This window comes from Dromiciops gliroides, chromosome 2 (assembly GCF_019393635.1).
Source record: "Dromiciops gliroides isolate mDroGli1 chromosome 2, mDroGli1.pri, whole genome shotgun sequence".
Lineage (NCBI taxonomy): Eukaryota > Metazoa > Chordata > Mammalia > Microbiotheria > Microbiotheriidae > Dromiciops > Dromiciops gliroides.
In genome coordinates this window covers 488,267,339-488,294,134 of record NC_057862.1, presented here as the reverse complement: position 1 = coordinate 488,294,134, position 26,796 = coordinate 488,267,339, and the positions used below count along the sequence as shown (strand labels likewise).

Genomic DNA, 26,796 nt, shown 5'->3' with positions numbered 1-26,796 from the left:
CTTTTTTAATAGTTAATGTTCTTAAGAATGAAAGCTGTTTGCTACCTGTATTTGTGGAAAGCATCAGTTGAGAATGATGGATAACAGAGTAATGATTCAAGCAGAGAAGGAAAAACAGCAAAACAAAAACCAGCAGAGAGAAATCATTAATGCAAAAAAACCCAAAGAACAGAAAACAAAATCCAGGAGAGAATGGGAATGAAGAACAACAGGATAAAAGCAGAGAAAAAAATTCAACAATAACAAATCTACAGACATCAAGAAGAAATGCCAAGGGGAAGCTGGGTGGCACAGTGGATAAAGCACCAGCCCTGAAGTCAGGAGGACCTGAGTTCAAATCTGGCCTCAGACACTTGATACTTACTAGCTGTGTGACCCTGGGGTAAGTCACTAAACTCTAATTGTATCACCTCACCAAAACAAAAGAGAAGAAAAGAATAAGAAAATGCCAAAAGCCAACAGCATACAAGAGCTAAAATCCTATAAACAGTTACTTGTCTAAAACATATTCTTCAGGAGTTGGCTTCTGGATGTAATGGTTACTATATGTGAAGCAAACATAAATTTTGAAAAAAAAGATTAAACCAAGAAAAGTTCAAATAAAATTAACCAAGTGAAAATTTTTTCTAGCAGCATGTAATTGACACAGATTTAGAGATTGAAAGGTTCTCAAGGGATCATTTAGTCCAACCAAAAAAAGTGAGGCCTAGAGTTTAAAATTGCTAGTGATATTCTTAAAGCACAGATCTCTGTCACTCTCTTGATCATTAAACCTCAATGGCCCTCATTTCCTTTAGGATCAAATACAATATTCTATTTTTAGCATTTAAAGCCTTTCACTACCTGGTTTCAGCATTATTGTACATCTCTTGTTGCCTTTCCAGGATTATCATACAATTCAAGTACCTTTTAGTCAAGCTACACTGGCCTCCATGCTATTTTTACATAGGGATGCTAATTAAACCCATGGGAGCTGATGAGATCACAAAGTGAAATAGCATGGAGTAAAATGAGGAGTAGCCTTGGAGGACATCTAAAGTTAGAAGGTATTACATCGATGAAGAACCAACAAAGGAGACTGAGAAGTGGTCAGGCAGAGAGGACGAAGACCAGGAATCATGTCTAGAAAGAGGAGAGTTTCTAGGAGGTGATCCACAGAGGTCAATTATGCTGAGAGGTCAAGAAGGATCAGAGAAGGATTGAGAAAAGGTAATTAGATTCAGCAATTAGGAGAGATCATTGGTAATACTGGAGAGGGCAGTTTCAGTTTAATAATGAAGGGCAGACCCTAGGTGGCAGAGGGTTAAGACCATGAATGGAGAGGAAATAGAAGAATAATGAGGAAATGGGTGATTTCAGAAAAACTTGGGAAGATATGTATGAACTGAAACAAAACAAAGTAAGCCAGTAAGCCGACTGAGAACAATAACAACATAAGAAAGAAAAACAACATTGAAAGATCTCAAAAAAAAATGTAAAGAATAAACACTGTCTCAGAGACATGCTGCTCATTGTCTAACAGAAAGGTGATAGACTCAAAATACAGAATATGACATTTATAGATTGACATATAATCATCTGGCTATTATAGGGATCTGTTTTGCTTTATTATTCATATTTTCTAGAGAACTTTTATTTACTTTTCCTTTCAATTTGGGGTGGGTGGGAGGAAGAGGTGCTATAAGGATAGAGTACTAAAAAAAAGAAAAAAGAATAGGATCACTGAAATATCTTTATATATATACATATACGTATATGTATATGTATATACATACACACACACAAAAACAAAAACACAGGAATAGAAGGTCAGAAAAAACATGGAAAGGTAGGGCAGTTTTGAAAGTTTTATGTTAAAATTGTTCGATGTTTAAAAAGAAAAAGCTGTACATAAAAGGATTTGCAGTTTTATGTAAAATCCTGTTTTATGTATGTATACACACACATATATATGCATACAAACATATGGAAATGGCCTTTTTATTTAGTGTTTATGTTCTGAATAAAAACTTCAAAAAATTCTAAATATAATAAATTACAAATATTCATCAGTAGGAAGAACTAAGCATATTTTTATGGTGTTGGGAAAAACTGCGGTCAAAATATTGAGTGCTGCAGTGAAAACACTACGTGTTACTTTGACCCTGGAAATTTTCTGAACCTTAAATTGATGTTTTCTATTTTATGATTTACATTAAAAGAAGAATCTGGTGAATGTGATAGCCCTGGACAAGAAAGATGAGGGAAAAAACATTCTTCTATTAGACTTTCAGATGTACTGTGGGCATTTCCTCTAGGAAACAAGAAGGGGTACCAAAAGTCTTAATTGCTTCAGGCTCTGGGGGACCAGTGAGACTGTGTACTGGGTAACCTGGTTCTACCAACTTGTCTTTTACTTACCTCTGAATTTGTTAGCATATGGCTCGATTTATTTTTTTAAACAGAGTATAAAGTAGGAAAACATCTGGAATTTTGTTTCTCACATTTAAAAAAATAATTATATATTTTTTGGATTTATTATATTATGGTGAAGTTTATTAAAAAAACAATACAGATTAAAGGACTGCTAGATTGGTAAAGCAGGTCATATTTGTCTTTCAACTTCTATCTTTACTTTAGGGGTTTCAGATTATAGTAGTGGTATAATGCCACTTCTCTTTATTTTCTGAGTGTACAATTTGGCTAATTTAGAACTGAAGGGAGATTTGAATATTCCCAAGGAAGAGGCTACTAATATCTTTGCTTTATAAACTAATTCTATACATTTTTTCTAACATTGCCTGTTTTATGTTACACCAATATTTACACAAGCTATGACACTAGGCATAGATTACTTGAATCTCACTATATGTTCCCGTATAACATAAAAGAAAAAATAAACGTGTTAGAAAAATAGCTTTCAATAATTTTATTTAATTGATTCAAAGTTATCAAAGCACTTTAGCATATCCAAGTTGTCATAGACATTAGTCCCTTCATGACACTGATTTAATTAGGCTAACACTCTCCAAGGGGCTGAGTGCCTAAATAATAATTTCAATAACCATTTCAGGGTGCCAAGTCTTGAAATTAGTTGTTCCCTTTTATAAAGAACTCACTTCCAGTTATAAGAAAGAACACCCATCTTAACACAGTCCTCCTAATCAATGGATATGCTGCAACATTTGGGGAAGGGGAAATTTACAAGATTTTGTGGGAATGTGAAAAAACTGAGCGGGAAATGAGGAAGATTATTTTCTAGGCAATATAAATTATAATAATGCTAAGAAACTAGTGGAAGGTTAGAAAAATAAGATATTACCTAAAATGATTAAGAGTAAAATGACTGAGCTTTATATAGGAACTGCCAATTATGTTACCTGTTCACTTGCTACTGGCATCTGTCTTACTCTGACACATGCTTATTCTTGTAGAAATTTCTGCTTTTTCCTTTTTAAAGACATTTAAGGAATAAATCATCTGGGTCACCTTTTAAATGTGTCTTCAGTTATGGACTAAAAACAGTTATTAAAATGAGACACTGACACAGAAGAACTGGGAATTTAGGTTAAAGGTTAAAATGTTCTACTGCTTAATTCTAACATTTAAAACAGTTGTTAGTGAAATTTAAAGCTTCAGAATTTAACTCAATTATTAGGAAACAAATATTACTTAGGCAAATTGAGGTATTATTCTTTATTATCAATCCCAGAGTTCAAAATACAATTAGGTGTACCTTGCTTTGGCTTTAGATCACAGAATTCCGCAAGGTTCACTTTGTATTTTATTGCCAACTCTATTAATCCAGATGCCACAGTGGGCCAGCTGGCTCTCCCTTTTAAGAGAGAAGTTTTATCTCCAATGCTTAGGAAATTGAAGTAATGATGGTAGACAATCATTTAACTTTTCCAAAGTACTTTACATATGTTAACTCATATAACCCTCCTATGAAGAAGGGAAGACAAGGATGAGAATGGGAAGGAACAAGCATTTATTAAGTGCCTACTATGTGCCAGGCACTGTGCTAAGCACTCTATAAATATTATCTCATTAAAATGGCAATCCACCCAAACCTTCTCATCCTGTGCAATTCTTATCCATGATCTTTCATAAATCTTTCATAGGAGAGTCTTCATCAAGGTTTTTTGGTATTTTATGGTAACTTGACTCCAAATTACCTTAATATATTAATTCCTTTCATGTGCTCTGGGGTTCAGCCAAACTGTCCAAAAGAACAATTTGCTGTTTCTCACACACAGCAGCATTTTCTGTTTCTATGCCTTTGTATATGCCATCCCTTATACCTGGAATTCACTCTTTTCTTACCTCTGCCTCTTGGAATCTCTAATTTCCTTCAAAATTCAGTTCAAAAGCCACCTCCTACATGAGAACTTTCTTAACTTTCCCAGCTGCTGGTGATTCCTCCCTCAAATTAACCTGTATTATACATACATACATACACACACACATATAAAATTATACCTGTGCATATTGTCTCCCCATATAAAATTTAATCTTCTTGAAGGTAAGTAATGTTTCATTTTTGTTTTTGTATCTCTAGTGCACAGTACAGTGTCTCGTACATAGCAGTGGCATATTGGGTAAACCACACCTTTACTTTTTTGGAGCCTGTGATATTTACTGGTAGCTAAACAGCATCTGCAGAAGAATAGGCTTTGTTTCACAAAGAAGCTTAGGGTGATTAAAAACACTATATGTTTTCCTAAAGGCAATCTAGCCTGTTTTTCTCATTCTATCCAATTTTAATTCATCTATCTTTATTGTTTAAGATGGTGAACCAGCAATGTGGCTTGCCTATCCAATGGCCTATCATAATCTAGACATTAGGCGTTTTTTTATCCACTTGATTTTACCTTTATTGATAGGCCAAATTCTTTTAGATGATTATATATCTCATTTAGGAAATTCTAAAAAAATTAAGGCATGATGCAGTCAGCACATTGTCATATCATCTGCAATAGCCTTTTTCTGTTTTTTCTCTGCAACAGATAGTTTCCACGATAGGGGTAGTAGTTTGTGTAGTGTGTTGTTGTTCAGTCATTTCAGTTGTGTCTAACTCTTTGTGATCCCATTTGGGGATTTCTTATAAAAGATACTGGAGTGGTTTGACATTTCCTTCTCTAGCTTATTTTACAGATGAGGAAACAGAAGTAAAGAGTTAAGTGACTTGTCCAGGGTCACATAGCTAGTGTCTGAGGCCAGATCTGAACTTGTCTTCCTGACTCCAGGCCAGGCACTCTATCCACTGTGCCACCTACCTGCCCCTTTGTGCATTTGTCTCCATGTTTATTTAATAACTCACTTGACAATCAGATAGTCGTTAAACAAAATAATTTCTTTAAAATGTTTCACAATTTTGATACATGTGTGGGAGAACTTTGTTGAAGGAAAATTTTTAAGGCTTTATTCTGCTTTTCTGAATTAACATATACAGTGAGATCTTGTTATCTTCTATACTTTTCAGGCAATTGTGTGACTATAAATATGTCTCTGCAAAGCCATGTTGGTTCCTTTCTCAAACCTTCATCAAGGTTTTTCTTGATGTATGAGTAGATTATTTTTAATTTTTTTTGAAAAGATAAAAAAGGCAGTATACAGATCAATAATTATTGATGTTTTCTTGGTTGTCATTTTTGGGTGGGAAAAGTTTATTATTATTTGAAATTATTTGGAACCTTCCCAGTCATCAAATATTGCACTAAGACTTGGCACACCCTGTGTATTCAAAATTGATTCAATACCTTCAAAATTATGTTTGAGCTAGCACAGATTACCTCTGCACGGGCCTGGTCCCCTGTTCATCTTAGGTTTTTATTTCGAGCTATTTATGCCTCCTTGCGCAGCATATCCAGAACTCTGTTGGTAGAGTTCCTTATGTGATAGCTCCAGTTGTCATTGATGGAACAAAGAGGTTGTTTTAAAAATACTTATAAATCTCCATTTTTGAGACTGGATATATGATTACATAATTAAGAATGTAAAATTACATTTCTGAATAACTACATCAATTCTCCATGGGGTGGAGATATTGCTTTAATGTCAAAATAGTAATTGGAGTAAATGATTAAATATAGAAAGTTATTTCTCTATCATATGACTGCCTTAATTCATAGGCAGTTTTATATACCCCCACAGTGACATGCAGTGATTTAACATAGCCCTGTTCCTGTATTTCTTCCAGTTCTAGAGTCTCTGCTGCTGCACTTCTAGAGTTAGACCCTCAAAACATGAGTTTGGTACTCACAAGACAAGTTATTACAAATAAGATAAATGATAAAACTGATTACAAATCCTGTTCAGTTACTAAAACTTACATTTATTTGAATTAATTATATTAAAGTATGATATCAGAAAATCACATAACAGCTTCTCAATTGAATTTATCCAATTTAAAGTGCATTATAAGATATCTTACTCTGTATCTGAATGATGGAAGCAACAACATATCAAAAAAATCTTGATGAAGACTTTCCTATGAAAGATTTATGAAGGATCATGAATAAGAGTTGCACATGATGAGGAAGTTTGGATGGATTGTCAGGCTCCAAAACAGAAGTTCTTATCCTTTTTTGTGTCATGGGTCACCTGAATACTTGGATCTTATCTCTGAGTCTTTAGCAGATGAAATGCAAGTTTGTTTCTTTTTATTTTAGATAGATGATGACATCTAAGGCATAATAAAAGAGGACTCTTTTCCCATCTAAAAGTCACATCGCCAAGCATATTTCATATTCATACCTTTTATGGAAAACAAAATATTCCATTTTTTAACAAGAAAAATTCTTTACACAAGGCCACAATTTTTGTTTTAAACACCTTTTCAATACCAAAATGGCTAACTCTATAATCCTTTCCTATAATACCACCAATGAGCTCAACGTACAATGAAATAGGCCCCAAATTCCAAAATATTTTTGGTCCAATCAAAAATCTTATGCTGCTGTCTATATATCATGAAGTCTCTGGTCTATTTCTAACAGACCCAATACCCTAGTGCTAAGTGATTTCAGGCATTTTAAAGATTCACAAACTGGGAAAAAAAACCAACAACTTCCTATTCTCGGATCTCTAGAATAGAGGCTCTTCCAACAAGAATAATTACAATAAAAACATGCCTATTTTGAGAAAAGAACTGATTCAATAGAACAAGTTCTTTTTGGGATTTTTTGTTTTGTTTTTTATAGCACAGTACTATGATGGGATGCAGTTAAAACATAATCCCTGCTCTCAAGTTCACAATCTACAAATATACATTCAAATTACTGTAATACAAAGCAGAATCCCCAAAGGTTAAATGATGACATAATGTGAAAAATACAAAAGAAAGTACTAGACAAAGACCAAGCACTGTAAGAAATTTGAAGATAAGGTCATTTCCAGCAGGCTTCATGGAAGAAGTGGCACTTGAATTGAGTATTGATGCACGGAAGGGCTTTCAACACAAAGAGCTGAGTTTTTTGTTTTTTTGTTGTTTTTGTTTTATTTTGTTTTGTTTGTGAGGGGAAGGGGAGAAAAGTGGGAAGTTATGTAGTTCAATTGAGGCATGGGAAATAGCATAAACAGAGTCACTGAACTCGCAGGATAAGAAAGGGGATGGTGAATAGTCCAGTTAGACCATAAAACAACATAAAGAGGAGTAGGAGATACAAGGAGAATAAAAGATTGGAACCAAATTATGGATTGGTAAAACAAAGAGTTTCTATTTCAACTTTATCCTTTAAGAAATGGGGAGTGGAGCAGCTAGGTGACACAGTCGATAAAGTACCGGCCCTGGATTCAGGAAGACCTGAGTTCAAACCCAGATTCAAACACTTAACACTTACTAGCTGTGTGACCCTGGAAAAGTCACTTGACCCTCATTGCCCCACAAAAAAAAAAAGAAAGAAAGAAAAAGAAAAGAAATGGGGAGCCACCTAAAGTTTTCAGCAAAGATAGGAAGCACAGGTTGAAGAAAGCGAAAGCAGACTGAGAAGGAAAATTAGTAGATGAGGTCTTTAATTAGGCTAGTTGTGATAGAAGTGGAGAAGACAAAAGCAAAAAGGCCATCTATTGCAGCAGTAAAATCAATAGAACTTACTGTGACCTACTTATTTAAAAATGTCAATAGGAAAGAAGAGATATCCAAGGATCATAGACTTCTTGTGGTTTGTCCTTCTTTCTTGAAAAGGCCCATGACATCGGGGTGATGTCATGACTTGCAGTGAATTGGATGTAAGTGAGGCAGGACTGTGCAAAGTCACTAGCCTCACTCTTTCCTCCAGAGCCATCTGGATCCAGGGGCAACATCTAGTTCAGGATGACTGGAGATGGCCCTAGATGTTTAAGGCAATTGGGGTTAAGTGACTTGCCCAGGGTCACAGAGCTGGTAAATGCCCAAGGTCAAATTTGAACTCAGGTCCTCCCAACTTCAGGCCCAGTACTCTATCCATTGTGCCACTTAGCTGCCCTGGAAATTGAACTAAGCCTTAACAAAACATAGATGTATGGATGAGAAAGAAGCACACTCTAGGGATATGGACAGCTGTTCAAAGGTGGGGAGGTAAAAGATGTAATAAAGTATAGGGGGAGAATCACATAGGCTCAGATGAGGTAATTTATAAACACAAAGTCCAACTGATGCACCTAAGACAACAAAATCAATTGAGTAGAATTTAGGAATAAATTCTATGTTTCCTTTCTCAGTCTAGTTTTCCTTCTTTCCCAAAAGACTATATTCCCAACCAATCACAGATTATTTAGCAATCTACAGGCATAAAACACCTAACCCAACCTTCTTCATCTTTGTATATAACTGCATCTCATGTGGTCCCTTCAAATTGTTATGTGACTGGTGTCAAATGTTTAGCCTCTGTGGGATGATACCAGTGATCATGAGTAATCTCAGAATTTCAATGTTGAAAGGGACCTTAGTGAGCACCCAAACTCAAAAAGCAACCCCCATTACAACATACTAGCCTTTGCATGAAAATCTTCAGTAAGGAGAAGCCCACTATCCATTTAGGCAGTCCAAACCACCTCTAGATGTAGCCTATTCAAATTTTCTTTTTTTGGTGTGTGTGTGTGTGTGTGTGTGTGTGTGTGTGGCAATTGGGGTTAAATGACTTGCCCAGGGTCACACAGCTAGTAAGTGTTAAGTGTCTGAGGTCGGATCTGAACTCAGGTCCTCCTTACTCCAGGGCAGGTGCTATATCCACTGTGCCACTTAGCTGCCCCCATTCAAATTTTCAATAGCTTCCTATGTCAATGCTAAAATTGCCTTCTTTGCAACTTTTGATCCTGCTCACAAGAAGATTTAGTGGCTCCATATTACAGCTTTTAGGATCAAATATAAACTTTGCCTCTTAGAGCCATTCATAATCTGACTCCAACTTACATTTCCAATAATTCCAAATCATTCTCCCTAACACTGTATGCTCCAGCCAAACTGGCCAACTTACATGAAATTTCATGTCTCCCCCCTTACCTCTTCCTCCTTACTCCTATGCCTAAAATGCTTTCCCTCCTTACCTCTTCCTCTTGGATTCCTTAGCTCTCTTAAAAATTCAGCTCACATAACACCTTTACATGAAGCCCAACTTCTCTCCTTCTCATACCTTGTCTCTCCTTCTCTCCTTGTCATACCCTTGGATGACGTCTTTTATTCCTGTTCTCTGGTGCTTCCGGTTGGTTGCAATGTTGCAGCCTACTCACACCTTCCACGCACCCATCCTTTTCATTGCCTTCTTATGTGGTACCCATCTTTAATTCTTTGGAAGCATGATATTCCATATTTGGCTGACATACAGAAACACTGATAAATGTCTGTATTGACAAGATGGGCCTTCATTTACTTGGGGTCAGTAAAAGATCCTGCAAGTTCCCAAAATAAACCCAGCCCATTCTGTTCCTTTTTTTTTTTTTTTTTTGGTGAGGCAATTGGCTTTAAGTGACTTGCCCAGGGTCACACAGCTAGTAAGTGTCAAGTGTCTAAGGTCGGATTTGAACTCAGGTCCTCCTGAATCCAGGGCTGGTGCTCTATCCACTGCGCCACCCAGCTACCCCCATTCTGTTCCTTTTTAACCTTAGGCCCCGCTTGCATGATAACAACAAATAAATAAATGGTCTGGTTAGATGGGAGATGGCAAAGACCTGGTCCACTGTTATTACTTATGAAAACCAACTTGTTTCCTAATGATACCTCATTGAGAAGGCCCTCAATTTATATATCTATAAATATTTTGTTCAGATTAGAAAGGGAGCAAATAAATCACTAGTTATTGCTGTCCACTTGGTAACTTAAAAAAAAAAAGTATTAACGATACCCAAAGACAGAAATTGTGTGCTATAATTTAATTTGTAGGACTTTCCCCACAAGATCCCCCCAGAATATAAAAGGGATAGCAAAGGAGGCCATTTTAATATTAATGAGTTATTTTAATATTAATGGCATTTCTTTGAGGAAAAAGCTTTGAGACAGAGAAATGCAAAAAACATAGAGGAAAAGCCAAATGGAAAGATCTTCAGGTCAAATGTTATGATGTCATAGGTCAGAAGAGTAGGGTGTGGGTTTTGATTCTGACATTGACCAGTCAAGTGACCTTCCTTGGGCCATGTCCTGAGGCACATCAACTTTCTGGGCTTCAATCTCTTCACCTTTAGATGAAGGGGCTGCCATGGATGATCTATAAGGGATATGCTAATTCTGAGTCCAAATAAATGCATGATTGTATGTAATTGCACACAGGTCAGATTAATCAAATTAATAATTCATTTACATGATTAATTCCTATCAAAGACAAATCAATCCTAGGTGGTTTTACTCCACATTTCTACTGATTTGACCTTATGCAATATATTTTCTACATTTGGAAACGTGCTATATATGGGCAAGAAGACTGGTCAGTGATGAGGCCCTGTGGTGTGTTGGGGCAAAAAAATGCTGAGCCTTCAATTAGAAGATCCAGATTCAAATTCTGACCCCGACACTTAGTAGCTGTGACTGGTGCTTCCCTCTGTAAAGTTAAAGAGAATTAACCTCTTACCTGCCTCACAGAGTTGAAGAGAGTATTTTATAAGCCTTAAAAACACTATAGATTTGAGTCTTGCTCTTATGTAAAACCTTGTACTGGATGTACCAGATTTTCCAGAGCAAACCTTTCCATCACTTAAACCATAATGTTATCATGCCTTGCAGTAGTGATGTCTTTTAACCAAGAGATAACAAAGAAATGTCAATTTGTTGGGTTTTCTTTTTTGGGGGAAAGGGCAGGGCATGCAGAGTAGGTACATTCAGCATACCCTTTTTTCTAGCACTGAGAGAAAATGAATTTTACAGTGTTATCCTACCTATCCCCCACTCCTCAACAAGAACTAAAACTTTATTTTATTGAATCCTGATGTCTTCATGAGAATCTTTCTAAAGCCATTTAAAATGATGCATTGAACTTAAACCATGGTTTTCTTATATTTTTCAGAGTTTAGCATTGTGCCTATCAGGTATCAAATCAATAATACCCTCAGGGGCTATGTTGTATGACTTCCAGAATTTGCTGCTACACTAAATGGCCCCAGAGCCAGATTTTTCCTGTTCTAATTTTGATCTCTCCCTCAAAATCAGGCTGTGGGTCATGATAAGAAGTGGTAATGATTCCTTCTCATTGTTGATTTTACTATCATCTCATTTACTGCTTCTAATCTGCGATGTGTCTGAAAAATCAAATAGCCAAGCTCCCTAGAATTATACATAAAAAGATTAAATAAGGTTCTTGTTAGAGCATTTCTAATAGTGTAACAAGCTCAAACAACTCTGAGGAATTTTTATTGGGGAGGGGATGGGATTTGTGGGGAAAGGAAAAGAAAGACTTTCCAAGCACAGGGAACATGAGGAGAAGCATAAAGTTGGAGAACTGGAACAGGCCAGTAGTTCTATTTCCCTGCAGTGTAAAGTATGTAGAAAGGAGTTCATTTGAAAGAAAGTTGGAGAGATCAGGTAATTCCAGAACATGCAACAACAACCTTGAGTGCTATAAGGGGTCTGAATTTCATCTGGTAGGGAACAAGAAGCCTATGAAGGATTCTGAGCAGAAAAATAGCATGGTTATCTGAATTAAAAAAAGATTAATCTGACAATAATGTGAAGGATGAATTGGAAGGAGGAGAAAATGGAAATTAAAAGAATGGTTGGCAAATGAGTTTTCCATAGGAAAATGTTCAGGGAACAGTGAGCTGATCAGGTTTACTGTGGGAAATAAGGCTAGAAATGTAGTATGGAGCCAGATTACTGAAGATCCTACATGCCGAACTAAGGAATCTGATCCAGAGGAAGGGGCACTTATTGGAAAGACAGTAAAGGGTTTTAAACAAGAGAGTAATGATTTACAGTTTCATAGAACTTAGTAACATTGTACTTTCTTATAAATTGGAAACTAAAGCAACACATCTCAAGGAGTTTAAGTTTTTGTTTTTTTGTTTTTGGTGAGGCAATTGGGGGTTAAGTCACTTGCCCAGGGTCACATAGCTAGCTAAGTAAGTATCAAGTGTAGGAGGCCACATTTGAACTCAGATCCTCCTGACTCTGGGGCCAGTGCTCCACTGTACCACCTAGCTGCCCCTGAGTTTAAGTAATGTAATAGGAAAACTTTGGTTATTGAAATCCAAAGAACTTGACCCTTCAATTAACTTGATTTCCCCTCTCACATTCTATTTTTTTTAAAGAGGCAGATTTTATGAATATAGGCTTGTACCATATATAAAGAAGCCAACTTTCAGATTATATCCTAGGATAGTACAGATGCAGGAAATATGCTGTATGCATTTTATCTATAACCCCAGAAACAATGAGAACTGAAGCACAGATTCCTGATTTCAGTTAAAAACACTGCACATGATTCAAGAAAAATATCCACCTTCCACGGGAGGGACTCAAAGGGGTACGAAGGATTACAGGGGCAGGTTCAAAACAATTACCTAAGAATTGCTTTTCTGCTACAATACAGCTTTGAAAGGAAGGTAGAGACTTTTAAATACCTGCCTTTAACTTTAGTTCTCAACTGAGTATGAAGAAACAAGCAGACACTGGCAGAATTAGAAATCATAGCTTTTAGGTAGGCTAGGAATTGAAAGACTGAAGCTAAGTCCTATTAGGAACAGATATAAAACCTAAGACAACTATCAGCATCAATATGTCAATCACCATTCACTTTTGTCACTTTGTAACTGATATCCAGTCCTCAACTATAAGAGGCTCCTTACAATTTTATAGGACTTAAAATCTGGAGGCAATTAAAAAGTAAAATTATAAAAAGCTCTAGGTAAATATTTTCAACATATTACTAAAATACCTTAGGAAGGCATGTTTGTTACTTAAGTGAATTATAAATAAATGAATAAACAAATAATAAACGGCCAAGTTCACCTGATCAAGAATAACTATATACATAGCTCATTTGGGTTTTATTTATAGACATCAATTTTGTTTGACTGCTTCAACAGTCCTGTGATATAGATAGGGAAAATATCCCCATTGTACTGAAGAAACTGGGGCTCTGAAAAATGAAGTGACTTAAGGTTATATAGCAAATAAGTGGCTAAGCAGACACTCAACTCTGACTAGTTCTGACTATGACGACATCTAGTACTATTTCACACTTATTATATCACTGTGACTCTCAAAGTTAAGAGTACATGGGCTACATATCAAATAAACACTGCCAAGAGATTTACAAATTAACATCATTCTACCTCGGCCAAAAGGTGTAGGCAATTGGTTTTTCCATAACTAGCACTAATAAAGAATTGTTCTGCTCAGCTCAGGTAATTTTTGTTTTCATTGGTGTCATTTTTTTCCCCTAGAAAGGAAAACCAACGTTATTCAACCTAACTATTTTTTTAGTTGCCATTATTGCTCCTGGACGAGGAAAATTCCCTCTACCAATATAGGCTTGCTACCTTCTCTAGAACTTCTAGTTTTAAAGAGCTGCCTAATGCACTGAGAGGTTAAGTGATGTACTCAGGGTCAAATGGTTGGTATATGTCAGAGGTGGGACTTGAACCCTGAGTCTACTTGATATGAAACCAGTCTTCTCTCTGTTATCCCAGGTTGGCTCTACCCCAAAGAATGAAGTTCAATATTGTATAATGTGTTACAAAGGTCTTTAAAAAGCATCTAGTCTGGGGCAGCTAGGTGGCGCAGTGGATAGAGCACCGGCCCTGGAGTCAGGAGTACCTAAGTTCAAATCCGGCCTCAGACACTTAACACTTACTAGCTGTGTGACCCTGGGCAAGTCACTTAACCCCAATTGCCTCACTAAAAAAAAAATAAATAAAAAAATAAAAAGCATCTAGTCTAATTTTCTTATTTACAGTTGGAAAAAATAAACCAAGAGAGTGTGATTTGCCTGATGTCATACAACCTGCTTGCATCACACCTAGGCATTCACTTCTAGAAGCTTTGCTCTTGTTCCATTATACCAGAGACCGCCAACACTGAGGAAACACCAGGAATCTTGAGGGGCAGCTTGGCATAATGGATCCAGAAAGCAATGACCCTGTAGGCAGAATGCTGTGGCTTTTGTGTCCTTAGTGTATAGCATCAAGCATGTCACACAGCTAGATGGCTCAGTGGATAGAGCTCTAGGCCTGGGTTCAGGAAGATCTCAGTACAAATCCAGCTGCAGACATTTACTAGTTGTGTGACCATGATCATGGGCAAGTCCTCAGGCACTGTTTGCCTCAGTTTCCTCAACTGTAAAATGAACTGGAGATGGAAATGGAAAACCACTCTAGTATCTTTGCCAAGAAAACCCCAAATGGGCTAACAAAGAGTCAGACACGATTTAAAAAAAAAAAAAGACTGAACAACATGCCAAAGACAAGGCACTTAAGGAATGCTTGTTGAATCATCTACTTCACCTTTATTGGTGGCCGAGCTGGACCAAAAATCCAGGGCACTGTTCTTTATATTGTACAAAGAGCACGAGAAAACTGCTGATGCCAAAAGAATAACTGTGAAAACCCAAGTCTCTCCTGTTTCCTTATCGGTACTGTGAGGAACCAGATGATATACTTGGATCCCTTTCAATTCTCTTATGAAACAATAGTGCATGTTTCAGTGAAACATAAAGCACTATGGCATCAGGGTGTGTTACTCCTGAGGGATTGTGTCAGTTTTTGTCTTAGTACTCCCTAGCGCCTAGGACAATTCTTGAAACATAGTAGGTGCTTAAAAACGCCTTCTTTATTGCTTCCCTTCCAGGGGTGGTGTGTGTTTATGAGGGGCCGGTACTCCATATCTTGGACCTAGAAGGGGGAAAAAAGGATTGAGGGAGAATGGAAAAGGGGCGGAGCCATGGGTCTAGGGCCGACTAGGGCCCAGGACTTGACCTTGATGCCCTATCCGCCAGCTCCAGGGCTGAGCCCCGGAGGGCGGACAGGCGGGGCCGGCGTCCTTCCTTACCCGGACGTGCGGCCCCTCGGCTATCTTCAGGGCCTGCGCCTCGAGCAGGTCTGCACGCAGCTGCACCAGGAAGCGCACTCCGCCCTCCAGCTTGCTGATATGCTGGAAGAGGCCCCGGTAGCGCGGCACCAGCGCGTAGCGGAGCCGGTCTTCGGCGTGCAGGAGGGCGCCGGGCTCCCGCGGAGTAGGCGCGGGCAGCGAGGGGACCTCCGGCCCCGCCCCCTGCGGGGACCCCGAGACCGCGGCCCCCACCGCCGCCCCTAGGCGCAGCACTCCCGCGCTATGCTCCGCCACCTGCCCGTGGTCCACGCCGAAGCCCCGCGCCAGGCGGCTCAGCAGCTCGGCCCGCTGGCTCGCGCCCTCCAGGCTGCCGTAGAAACGCATGAAATCAGCGCACTGAGCCTCGGCCGGGGCCGGCGTCTTCTCCCGGAGCTCGTAGGCCGGGGCCTGCGGCACAGTACGACCCAGCAGTTCATCCATTGCTCGCTCCAGGGTCGCTCCGGGGGCCCCAAGCCGTCGCGGCCGGGGCCGGGTTGGAAACCGGGACCGGAGTCGCAGGAGCTTTTGCGCTGACAGGCCGGACCCCAGGCCTCTCATGGCGCCGAGCGCCCGGGGACAGCTGTTAGGAACCACGGCCACCTCCACTACCCCGTGCCTTCCGGAATCCCCGAGCGGCGCTGGGCCCGCCCATTGGGCGAACTTGGGGGACGGGCACGGTAGCGGCCAATCAGAGAGGCAGGCGCGTGGTCCACTGCCCAGTGTGGCCAAAGAGGGCAGATTCAGGGGAACCAGGCCCAGTGTGGCCAAAGGTCAGACTCAGGGAAACCAGGCCCGGGACGGCAGAGTGGGGAAGCTGGGTGTGTATGAAAGGTGGAAGGCTGCCACCGGAAGTGAGTCTGATTGGAAACAAGAAGGTGCGGCATCTGGACTCCTCCAGCTCAACCCCCGAGGTCACAGCTGCCGGGGTGGGGTTGGGGGTGGGGTGGAGTTCTGAGGAGTGGCAAAGACCTGGGGAACTAACTTGGTCCCTTTCTGGAGCTGCCAGCCGCTCTGGGGCGTTATCGGATCTCCTCCCAGAAGCCAGGGAAACTGGACGGACGCTCCAGGGATCCGGCTTGTTATTGATCTTGATAATGACTTGTATGTGTGCTTCTGGTTTCTGTCCCGCTTCACTAAACTACGATCCCCTTGGTCATCTCTCTTGTTCAAGGACCACAGACTTCAAGGAAAGAGAGAAGGAAACGATTATTTATTAAGCGCCTACAACGTGCCAGGCAAAGAGCGTTACAAATTTCATCTCATTTTATCTTCACTATCCTGGGAGGTTGTAGTGATATTATTAATACCATTTTACAGTTGTGGAAACTGAGGCAGACAGGTAAAGTGACTTGCCCAGACTCGCACAACTAGTACATGTTTGAGTCCGAATTTGGACTCAAGACTATCTGACTCTAAGCCTCAACACTTATTCCATTTAGTTACTTGGCTGTTTGTAGCTGGTGAAGTAAAGGCTGCAACTTGCTAAAGAAAATAGCATTAAGTAACTGCAGCTGGAGGGTTAATGCTAACTTTTTAATCACATCCCCTTTCCCTCTATCCCTTTCTATTAGGGAAGGCTGAAAGGGGAAGATATAATGTCAACCAATTAATGAGTATCTTTAGGAGCTTCCTACTGTGCTAGATGCTGGGGACACAAAGACAAAAATTAGACAGCAAAGAGTTTAAAACTTAATACACACACAGATACACATATATGCTTGAAATTTGCAGGTTACTTTATGCACGTTTTTGTTCTTGCTCAGTAGAGTCCAACTCTTAGTGACTTCATTTGAAGTTTTCTTGGCAAAGTTATTGGACTGATTGGCCATTTCCTTCTCCAGGTCATTTTACAGATGAGGAAACCGAGGCAAATAGGGTTAAGTGACTTGCCCAGGGTCATACAGCTAGTAAGTGTCTGAGACTGGATTTTTGAATTCAGGTCTTTCTGACTTCAGGCTCTGTGCTCTATCCACTGCAACACCTAGCTATTTTGGTAGTTAACCAGATGATTTTTGATTCTGCTCCTTTTTGCAGAGAACTATTAGTATGTGTAATTCACTCATCTGGGAAGTTCTTGTATCATTGAAATTACATGTCCAATCCCTCCCCCTCTGGACAATATTACTTCATTGCTACAAGAGCCCTATATAGGACATCTTCTTAGTTACTTTGCAAATGTTATGTGTTAAGTGCTTACATGTTTCTTCCTGCAGGTCAGGGTTTTTCCTTTTTTTTTTTTTTGTCTATGTATTTGTATAGAAAAAACACTTGACAACTAATGTTTTATAAATGCATTACTACTTCTAATCTGACTGAGCCTCACAGACGCTGAGAAAAGAACTAGTTTTATTACCACTTTATAGATCCAAAAACCATAGTTAAATGACTTGCCCATAATTATGCAATTGGTAAGGCTTACAGCCTGAATTTGAACACAGGTTTTTCTGACTCAATGTTTAGCATTCTGTTGACTATACTGTGCTGCTTGCACATATCAGGGCCCAAAGTTAAGACCACCTCTATTAGTGCTGAACTGTGTCTTTTTCCTTACATATTTACTTGGGCTGTCTCACTGTTATGTCCTACTGGTTTCTAGCTGCTGACACTTTCAAGTTAATCATCTCACAGCTCCTGAGAAGATGGAGACCATGACTTCTTTCCTCTGTCCTTGATCCCCAACATCATATACCACTAAATCCCTAGGCATTTTTTCTTTTTTAAAATTTTTTTGGTACTTTATTTTCCCCCAATTATGTGTAAAAACAATTTTAACACTCCTTTTTAAAAGGTTGAGTTCCAGATTCTCTCCTTTCCTTCCTCCCCCCATCCATTGAATATGTTATACATGTGTAATCATATAAAATGCTTCCATATTAGTCATGTTGTGAAAGAAAAATAGGCAAAAAACACTCAAGAAAAATTTAATGTAAAAAAAAGTTTCCATCTATATTTGGACACCATCAGTTCTTTCTCTGGGGAATGGACAGATTTTTCACCGTAAATCCGTTAGAGTTCTCTTGGATCATTGTATTGCTGGCAATAGCTAATTCATTCACAACTGCCCATCTTACAGTAATACTGTTACTCTGTACCCAGTACAATTTCACTTTGCCTCAACTCATGTAAGTCTTTCATCTCTTTTAGGTTCTCTTCCCCCAATCCTGGAACTTGTTTAGCCTAGAGCAGGTACCCCTACACCCTATCTTTATCTCTTCAGGTTTTAGAGATATCTAACCCAGCTTAGTTCTTTTATATTGAACTAGACCTTCTGACCACTGAACTGAGGGAACAATGTGCTTCTAGGTATCCCTAGAACTTCGAACAGTGGTAAAAGAGTAAGCACTTAATGAAAACTTGTTGGCTGGGTAACTTTTGTTTCAAGAATTCTGCTCCTTGGGCTTCAGGCTCTTTGCCCCAGCTGGCACTTGTCTGTTTATCCCTTACCTAAAGGCCTTGGGGATTTCTATTTGCTTTCAATCAAAACCCTGATGCAGTTCTATTTACTTATTCCCTTAAATTTCCCTCCCGATTAGCTGCCCTTATTTTAAATTTGCTAATTTACTTATTTTCTATATCTGGAGATCCTTCAGATTTCCCTGCCTAAATGGTCAAAGTTCTTCTGTTTCTCTCTCTCCCTCCCTCCCCTCTCCCTCCCCCTCTCTCCCTATTACTTTCTTTTGTTTGTTTTTTTGGTGAGGCAATTGGGGTTAAGTGACTTGCCCAGGGTCACACAGCTAGTAAGTGTCAATCATCTGAGGCTGGATTTGAACTCAGGTTCTCCTGACTCCAGGGCTAGTGCTCTATCCACTGTGTCACCTAGCTGCCCCTCTCTCCCTATTACTTTCATTCTTAAATTCCTTAATCACTTATTCTCCTGCCTACATTTATTGGCTTGGCTAGACCTGCCAAGATCCTGTAATGCTAAAGTATTTTATCTAAACTCAGTTGTTCCTTTTGTTAGATACTGATAGAGTCCCACAAACATATTATCATAAATGGGTGCTATCTAACCTGCAGTCAGTTTCATCAGAAACTATCATAGAATCTTTCAACTTTACTGCTAGAAACAATCTCAGAAACCATTTAGTTCAACTCCCCCTCCCCCATTTTAGGTGAGGAATTAGTGACCCAGAGAAAAAACTTGCTAAAGAGAATAGCATTAAGTAGCAAGTAGAGCTTGGATTTGAAACTAGACCTTTTAATTGCAAATCGAATATTCCTTCTCCTACACTTCTACTCCTACTAGCACTTCTACTACTACTCACTTCCTGTAAAACAGAAAGATGTCTTTGTGTTAACTTATACTTTTTTTTTTTAGTGAGGTAATTGGGGTTAAGTGACTTGACTAAGGTCACATAGCTAGTAAGTGTTAAGTGTCTGAGGCCACATTTGAACTCAGGTCCTCTTGACTCCAGGGCCGGTGCTCTATCCACTGCACCACCTAGCTGACCCATGTTAACTTATACTTAAATATTGTTTGTTCTGTGAACCACTTTGGAATCTGTATTAGTGTAGGAAAAACAAGGACCAGAGTAAAACAACTTGTAGTACTTGACATATCCATGGAGGTAAACAAATGGTATATATAAATAAACAAATATTTTCTAAAGGACCATAGTAGGACTTCCATAACCTCTACTTTCCCCTTACTACATATTCTAACTGAAGTCAAACTTTTTGTTTGTATTTGTCATCAATCATCTGTAGGTACCAAGATCAACTCTTACTGTCACATTTAGTTGGATTCATTACACTAACAGCTGAAATCACTGGGAATATCTAATGACCCCAGTGCATCTGTCTCTACCCTTCTCTTTAGACTGTTTCTGGACTGAAATCTTTAATTATAATCCACTTTAGATACTATTTGGCTTCTTCCCTGCTTGCACCAATGAAAATAGCTTCAAAGGATCCAAGCAGTAATTCTAGGATGCTGGTTTCTAGTAGCAATCGTCAGGATTATGGAAGCAATTTACAATAAATGTTCTAGTTAATAACAGGTGTAGTGTTTATATATGTTAAAGATCCTTACTTAGTTTCAGGATGTATTATTTTCATTATGTTTCTATGTCCCCTCAAACATAGTGTTTGGCCAAATAGAACAGATAGAGACTAGAACAGGAAATTACCAAATTATCAAAAACAGTGGCATTACAGAATATTGTAATATAAAATCTGAAGGGGACCTTAAAGATCATCTAATCCAGTTCTGTTCAACTCAGGACCTGCCTCCAAATCTCTTTGGCTTCATATAGACACATGGAGGTAAATAGAGAAAAATATGCTCTACTGGGGACTCTTACACACACACACACACACACACACACACACACACACACACACACACACACACACACACGACATTACCCTTGAACCAGAAGAAATCAGAGAGCTAACACAGAGAAAAGAATGTTGAACTTAGAGTGAGGCAACTTGGCTTTAAATTCAGACTCTGACCCTTAATAATTGTTCGATCTAGGGTCAAATAACTTTCTAACCCTTAGTTTCCTAATCTGTAAAAAGGAGGCAAAACTACCTTCCCTTCTAAAGTTACTCTGATTAAAGTATTTTTTAAGTTGTGTTAAGAGCTAAAATTCTAGCTAAACTGTCTAAAATATCTAATGAGTGGTCGCCAATAAATTATAAACTTTAGCAAGAGTTAGACTTTTAAGCATTTATTAAGGAGAATAAGAATTTGGTAAAGAGAGAGAAAGGCCTAGATTTCTATCTATTAAAGGGAGAGCACATTTCTAGCTCCGCTCTCCACCAGAGTCCAAAGGAAAGAGTGAGAGCGAGCGCCAGTCTCTTCCTTCCTCCTCCCACTAGTCCGAGTCACTTCCTTTTCCAAAGAAAAGACTCCTGGTCTTGCCCTCAAAGACCTTCGTTTCATGGGCGGAACTCTTCTACAGTAAGTCTCCAGCAGGTGGCGTCATTCCAATCCTTACAGTTGTAAAGTTCTGTATAAAAGAGAGCCCAGTCACAAGCTACTAGAGGGGAAGAGTTGTGCAGTATAATAGATACAGAAATGAAGACCATACTACTTTCTCCCCATAGGCCCAGTTTTGTATATAACTAACCCTTCAGCAGCCATTGAGAGCATCCATGAAGAGAGGTTGTTGTTTAAGGAAGTGACACCCTCATGTTGATTGAATCTACTACCAATTGATGTTATCTAATCTAATTAGAACTAGGCCTCTCCAGTGGCAAGGCAGTTTTCTTTTTCATTCTTGGATTCTCCATCATGGTCTCCACAAAAGCTAGCCTAAACCTTTTCCTCAAATATCTATTTCCATCTCTAAACCCCTATCTCTCAGATGACCTCTCCTTCACTAGACCTTGCCCAACTTTCAAGCTATAATGCTATATTTACTTCATTACATTCTCTAACAAACTCCTAGAAAAAGAAGTCTTCACTTGGTGCCTCCATTTCTTAACAACATACTCACTTTTGTAATAAGGCATTTGATGCAATAACATAGCAAAACTGCTTTTTCAAAAATTTAACTTCTACAACTCTTGATATTTTTGTAAGGGAATCAATTCCCTTTTGGTTGGTTGATACAATCATAGATTATAAAGTATTAAAGTATTAGTCTTGCATTAACCTCTGGCAATCTCTTTGAAAAATGTGAACACCTTTCACTCAGTAGAAAAGGACAATGCCATTGACTGGCTGTAGGTTACCTTATCATAGTGATGGCCCAGTTAAGATTAGATAGTAGACCCAGACAGTACAATTATGTGACTTCCTTCAAAAGCATTTACTCTTTCATGATTAGGCCCAGAAAAGGTAGGGAGTAGCTGTGACTCAGAGTTCAGTACTGGCCAAGTGTGAATGGTAGAGGGACAAAAACATTAGACACTCAATGGTAGATGGTAACTTATACCCATAGCATTTTCTCTTATAGTTGTAGAAATATTATTAGGGGGCCATGAGATCTGTGTATGGGTACCCAAGATTGTTTGCCCCTTTTTTCCTTATTCTTCTCTTGAATTTTAGATTTGCTGATCACCCAGCAGGTAAATAGCAATTGACTAGAATTTGAACTTCCTTGTTGGCATGAACACCATAGAGACTGAGAAGCCATTGCCATTGGTTGAGACTTCCAAGCTTCCTTAAGGTGACAAGGCAATCAGGTTGCTAATTAAAAGCTGTCACCACAGCTGCTATGACTAGAGACTCTAGTGGTCTACTATTACTATTAGAGATCTATGCTTCAGAGGTGATCCATATTGATTCCAAGCCCCAAAACCAACAGCTATCATGACTCCCTATCCAGCTGGCGAAATTGAGGGAAAGACTGCTAATTTATCGCTCTTCTCCTGATTTCCTCACCATAACTTATGAACCAAATCTGGTATCCAGCACACATTATTCCTTATCTGAACTCACCACACCTGAAGAACTAGTTTGGCAAGTAGGAGATTTTGAGAAATGTCTAGATGCAAGTAGCACCACATTCCTCTAATTATCCTGTTTTCTTTTTTATTCTGTTCAATAAGCAATGTAGCCACAGTATTCTGAATAACTGAGTCCTGTGAATGTGTTTGGTTTTGAGGAGAGAGGAAAGCCTATCATGGAGTAGAGAATGTATATGTGTATGAATATGTATATATGTATATACATATATATATGCATTAAATCCTCAACTTTTGTAGGGTAAAGTTTATAGAAAATGGCACCAAAGTTAAAAAATGCAAATGTTGATACATTGAACCTATGGGAAATAGAGGGTTAGGTTCCTATGATGACCAAAAAATTCTTTCATTAGAGATTGCTAAAAAATATGCTTTTCTGCACATAATTCTTTGTAACAAAGCATTAATTCTGATGATATATACTTTTCTTAACACAGTAACCATGAAATAGCCTATAAAATGCACTACACAAAATAAAAGTTGGTACTGTGGGCAGCTAGGTGGTGCAGTGGATAGAACTCCTGACCTGAAATCAGGAAGACCTGAGCTCAATCTGGCTGTACACACTTACTAATTGTGTGAACCTGGGCAAGTCACTTAACTCTGTTTGCCTCTGTTTCCTCATCTGTAAAATGAACTAGGGAAGGAAATGGCAAACCATTCCAGTATCTTTGCTAAGAAAACTCCAGATGGAGTCAAAATACAGTAGGACATGACTGAACCAACATGCAAACCATTTTTTTCTTCTAGTAATACCCCAGAATTCTGTAACCTTTTGTGCTAACATCTCAATTTTTAAAAAGGGATTTCAGACAATATATTCACTTTTCCTAACACATGAAATATACAGTACCATACTGTACAAGTATAATTCTTGAAATTAAAAAAAATTTAACCTGAATCTTTATTTTCCACTGTATCAGATGATGGTATAAAGGTATTGTACTGTATACTATACTGTTGTAAACCTCTCTATGTTTGTCACCCTCTGAAAACTAAGGGAGAGTTTGCTAGGACTTTAGTTGCTGATGTTGGAAGATAGAGCCCAAAGGACTTTCACTATACTTTTGGTGCATAATTTCAACATAAAACTTGACTTTTAAAGGCAAACAATGAAAATATGCAGCCAATTCTGGTGAAACTCTTTATAATGGTAGGGTGAACAAGACCAGTGAAACATGTAGTAGGATAGAAGCCACTCCACAAACTTGAGGACTTTGCACCTCTTTTTCCCTTTATTTTTTCTTTGCCTCACATAGTTGCAAAAGTGTGTTTGGTTGCCAACTTGAAAATGAAAATGAGATTACAGATAAAATCATGGGAATTATCGAATTACAAAAGGTAAATGGGCATATGTCAAGGGGTGTGTGTGTGTTTCAAAAGATAGTCTATTTCACCTACTACATAACTCAGAACAAGAACAGTATGGATTTCAACTGCTTAACACTAGGGTGTAGTTCAGGTGTTTGTAGGTTGAGAGCCCTCTGGTGGTAAATGGGGATACTTACATTTTCTAGGAAAATTACCTTCCCTAGATAGGAACAGAGACATTCACTGGATTGATGGCCAAAGGAAAGCATGTTCTGATGGGCAATTCGGGTTATTTCACGTTTTGAAATAATTTTTATAGTGACATGCTGTGTTTTTGTAAGCTTAAGGCAGTCCATCACCGAAGACAATTTTACTGTTTACACTGTAGAATGCTACTTTTCCTCCTCTTCTTCTTCCTCCTATTGCTATTACAACAACTAGAATACACCAAGTTCACATGCAGGGCACACCTTATGATAGAAGGTGGCTACCATTATAGTAGCCAAACATAATTGTAAAGTGTGTGCTAAGGCAAGCCGAATGAAATTAATTTCATCTGTGTAATTCCTAAAGTCCTATTTTATATTTGTCCAATATAGCTGCCTTAAATACTTTCCTCACCCCTAAATAACCAACAGATATTTTAGATGTATAATTTTGGAGAAAATTCAGCATCTATTACCAGAAAGTTTACAGATTATTTCTATCATGCCTATATTATTTGCATTTGAAAACTTAAAAAACCTGCTTGTGCTTGTGTTTTGCCTATGTATTTTATGTGCGTACATAGGGGTCTATCCAGATGTAGCTCAAAGGGAAGCAGGAAGAAATATCACTAGTCTTCTCTGTTCACTCTTCTTCAAAGGAAACAGTTTCTGCTAGGAAAAGAACAAGTGGTTAGTGCCAGAGAGTAGGGAGAAAGAGAATGAGAGAAAAAAACAGGTTTAAATTGAGATCTTGATTACTATCCCTTAATAAGGAAGCATATAGCCAAGGCTTCCTATGAAATGCCATTTCAACAATGAACACACACAGCAAATAGCAAATCCATTTATACAATCAAGTAACACAAATCAGATAAGGTGTATACTTAAATACATATAGTAAACAGAGTGAAAGAATTGTCATTGGAAGTAAAAACTCAGCTCAACCAAAGATAGAATGCCAGATCTCACCCAAGGGGAAATTCCCTTAAATCTCTCATGTAGCAAGCTGGGGATAGAGACATGATTGAGGTGACAGGTCCTCTACATATTGACTTCTTCCTAGAATCTTTTTCCCCCTTCAAGGACCCAAAGAAAGTCTAGAATCAGTTGTCTTCTCTCAAAGAAGATGGAGGCTAGAAATCTAGGCTCTCTCTTCTCCTAAACTCTCACCAAATCTACCCACCACATAAGTACAGATCATTTAGTAATCAATTTTCACAAATAAGGAGAGTTCCATGCAAATGGATTTTGAGATACAGCTTGAATCTGAAATTTAATTCCCTTAGACTAACAATATTTAATAGTATAGCTAGTCATGAATTCTGGATGTCACAAATATACTACTTCTTTTTATGTCTAAAGGTATATGCACATATATTCAGAATTGAGTATAATTCCACAGATGTCATTTATCTAGGGAAGAGTACAGCTACCTAGTTTTGTGAGATTAAAATTGGATATTAGATCATAAATCTACCCTACTTAACCTTTCCCTTAATTTATCTCCCAGACTAGTAAATGGAAGAAGCTTCTGGTTTTCTAGATAGAGCTTTTATTGTATGGTAGTCACAAGGTGATGTTGATTAGAAGGATAGGAAAGTAGAAATACAATACAAATCGTCTTAAGTCTAGACTTAGTCTATATTCCCTATGAAACTCACCAAAAGCCGAAGGCCACCTTTGGGGAGAGAGACCGAGTCAAGCACGTGTTGTTAACCGAGAGCTGGGCTGAGTCAAACTCCAGTCTGCGTCTGTCTGTGCAGCGCAGCCAGGAGACCAGCAGAGCAGGAAAAAAGGCCCCACTTCCGTTCTCTCCTTGCCTTTTAAGCTCGCACCCCGGAAGTTGAGTGCTCAGCAGGCAATCTGGCATGCGTCGCAGGCAGACTGGTGTGCGTAGCTCATGCTGTTGGTCTCTTCCCCAAAAGCGTGGTCCTAAAATAAACTGGCGTCTCTCCATTATCTAACCGACTGTTAAAACTTTTTACCACAGTTTTTAATACTATGCCTCTCTTAATTCAGCTTTAGATCACATACACACACACACACATTGTTTCTGTATTTTGGATACCAAACCCTTAGCAAAGAAATTTGATAGATTTTTTCCCCCTGCTTGACCATTTGTCTCATCCTAAATGCATTAATGTTGTTTGTTCAGAAGCTGTTCATTTTCAAGTCCCCTCTTCTGCTGTAGATACAGTATTATGTTCCTTTAGTAACTTTAAGGATTTTTTTTCCTTTTCTTTATTGGAGGTAGCTCTGTTCCCACTGGCTCTCTTCTTCTCACTCCTGTACTCCTCTTCTTGTTTGATATTGCCCCTTCTCTGCTTCCTTTCAGTTAGTCCTTTTCCTTAGTTTTTATATTTCATTATTTTCATTTTCCCCTTTCCA

General features: G+C 38.6%; 1 protein-coding gene across 2 annotated transcripts in view; it reads right to left on the bottom strand.

Annotated features, from left to right (window-relative positions):
* The window catches only part of MLYCD (malonyl-CoA decarboxylase), a 32,752-nt gene extending 16,377 nt beyond the window's left edge, over window positions 1–16,375 (bottom strand). Inside the window, exon 1 of one of the 2 annotated variants that reach the window (XM_043987032.1) lies at window positions 15,434–16,375. In XM_043987032.1, the coding sequence (XP_043842967.1) occupies window positions 15,434–16,030 (597 nt within the window). In that variant the 5' untranslated portion in view covers window positions 16,031–16,375. The remainder of the gene's footprint in view (window positions 1–15,433) is intronic. The other variant, XM_043987031.1, reaches the window with a different exon arrangement.
* Window positions 16,376–26,796: the final 10,421 nt, after the last annotated feature.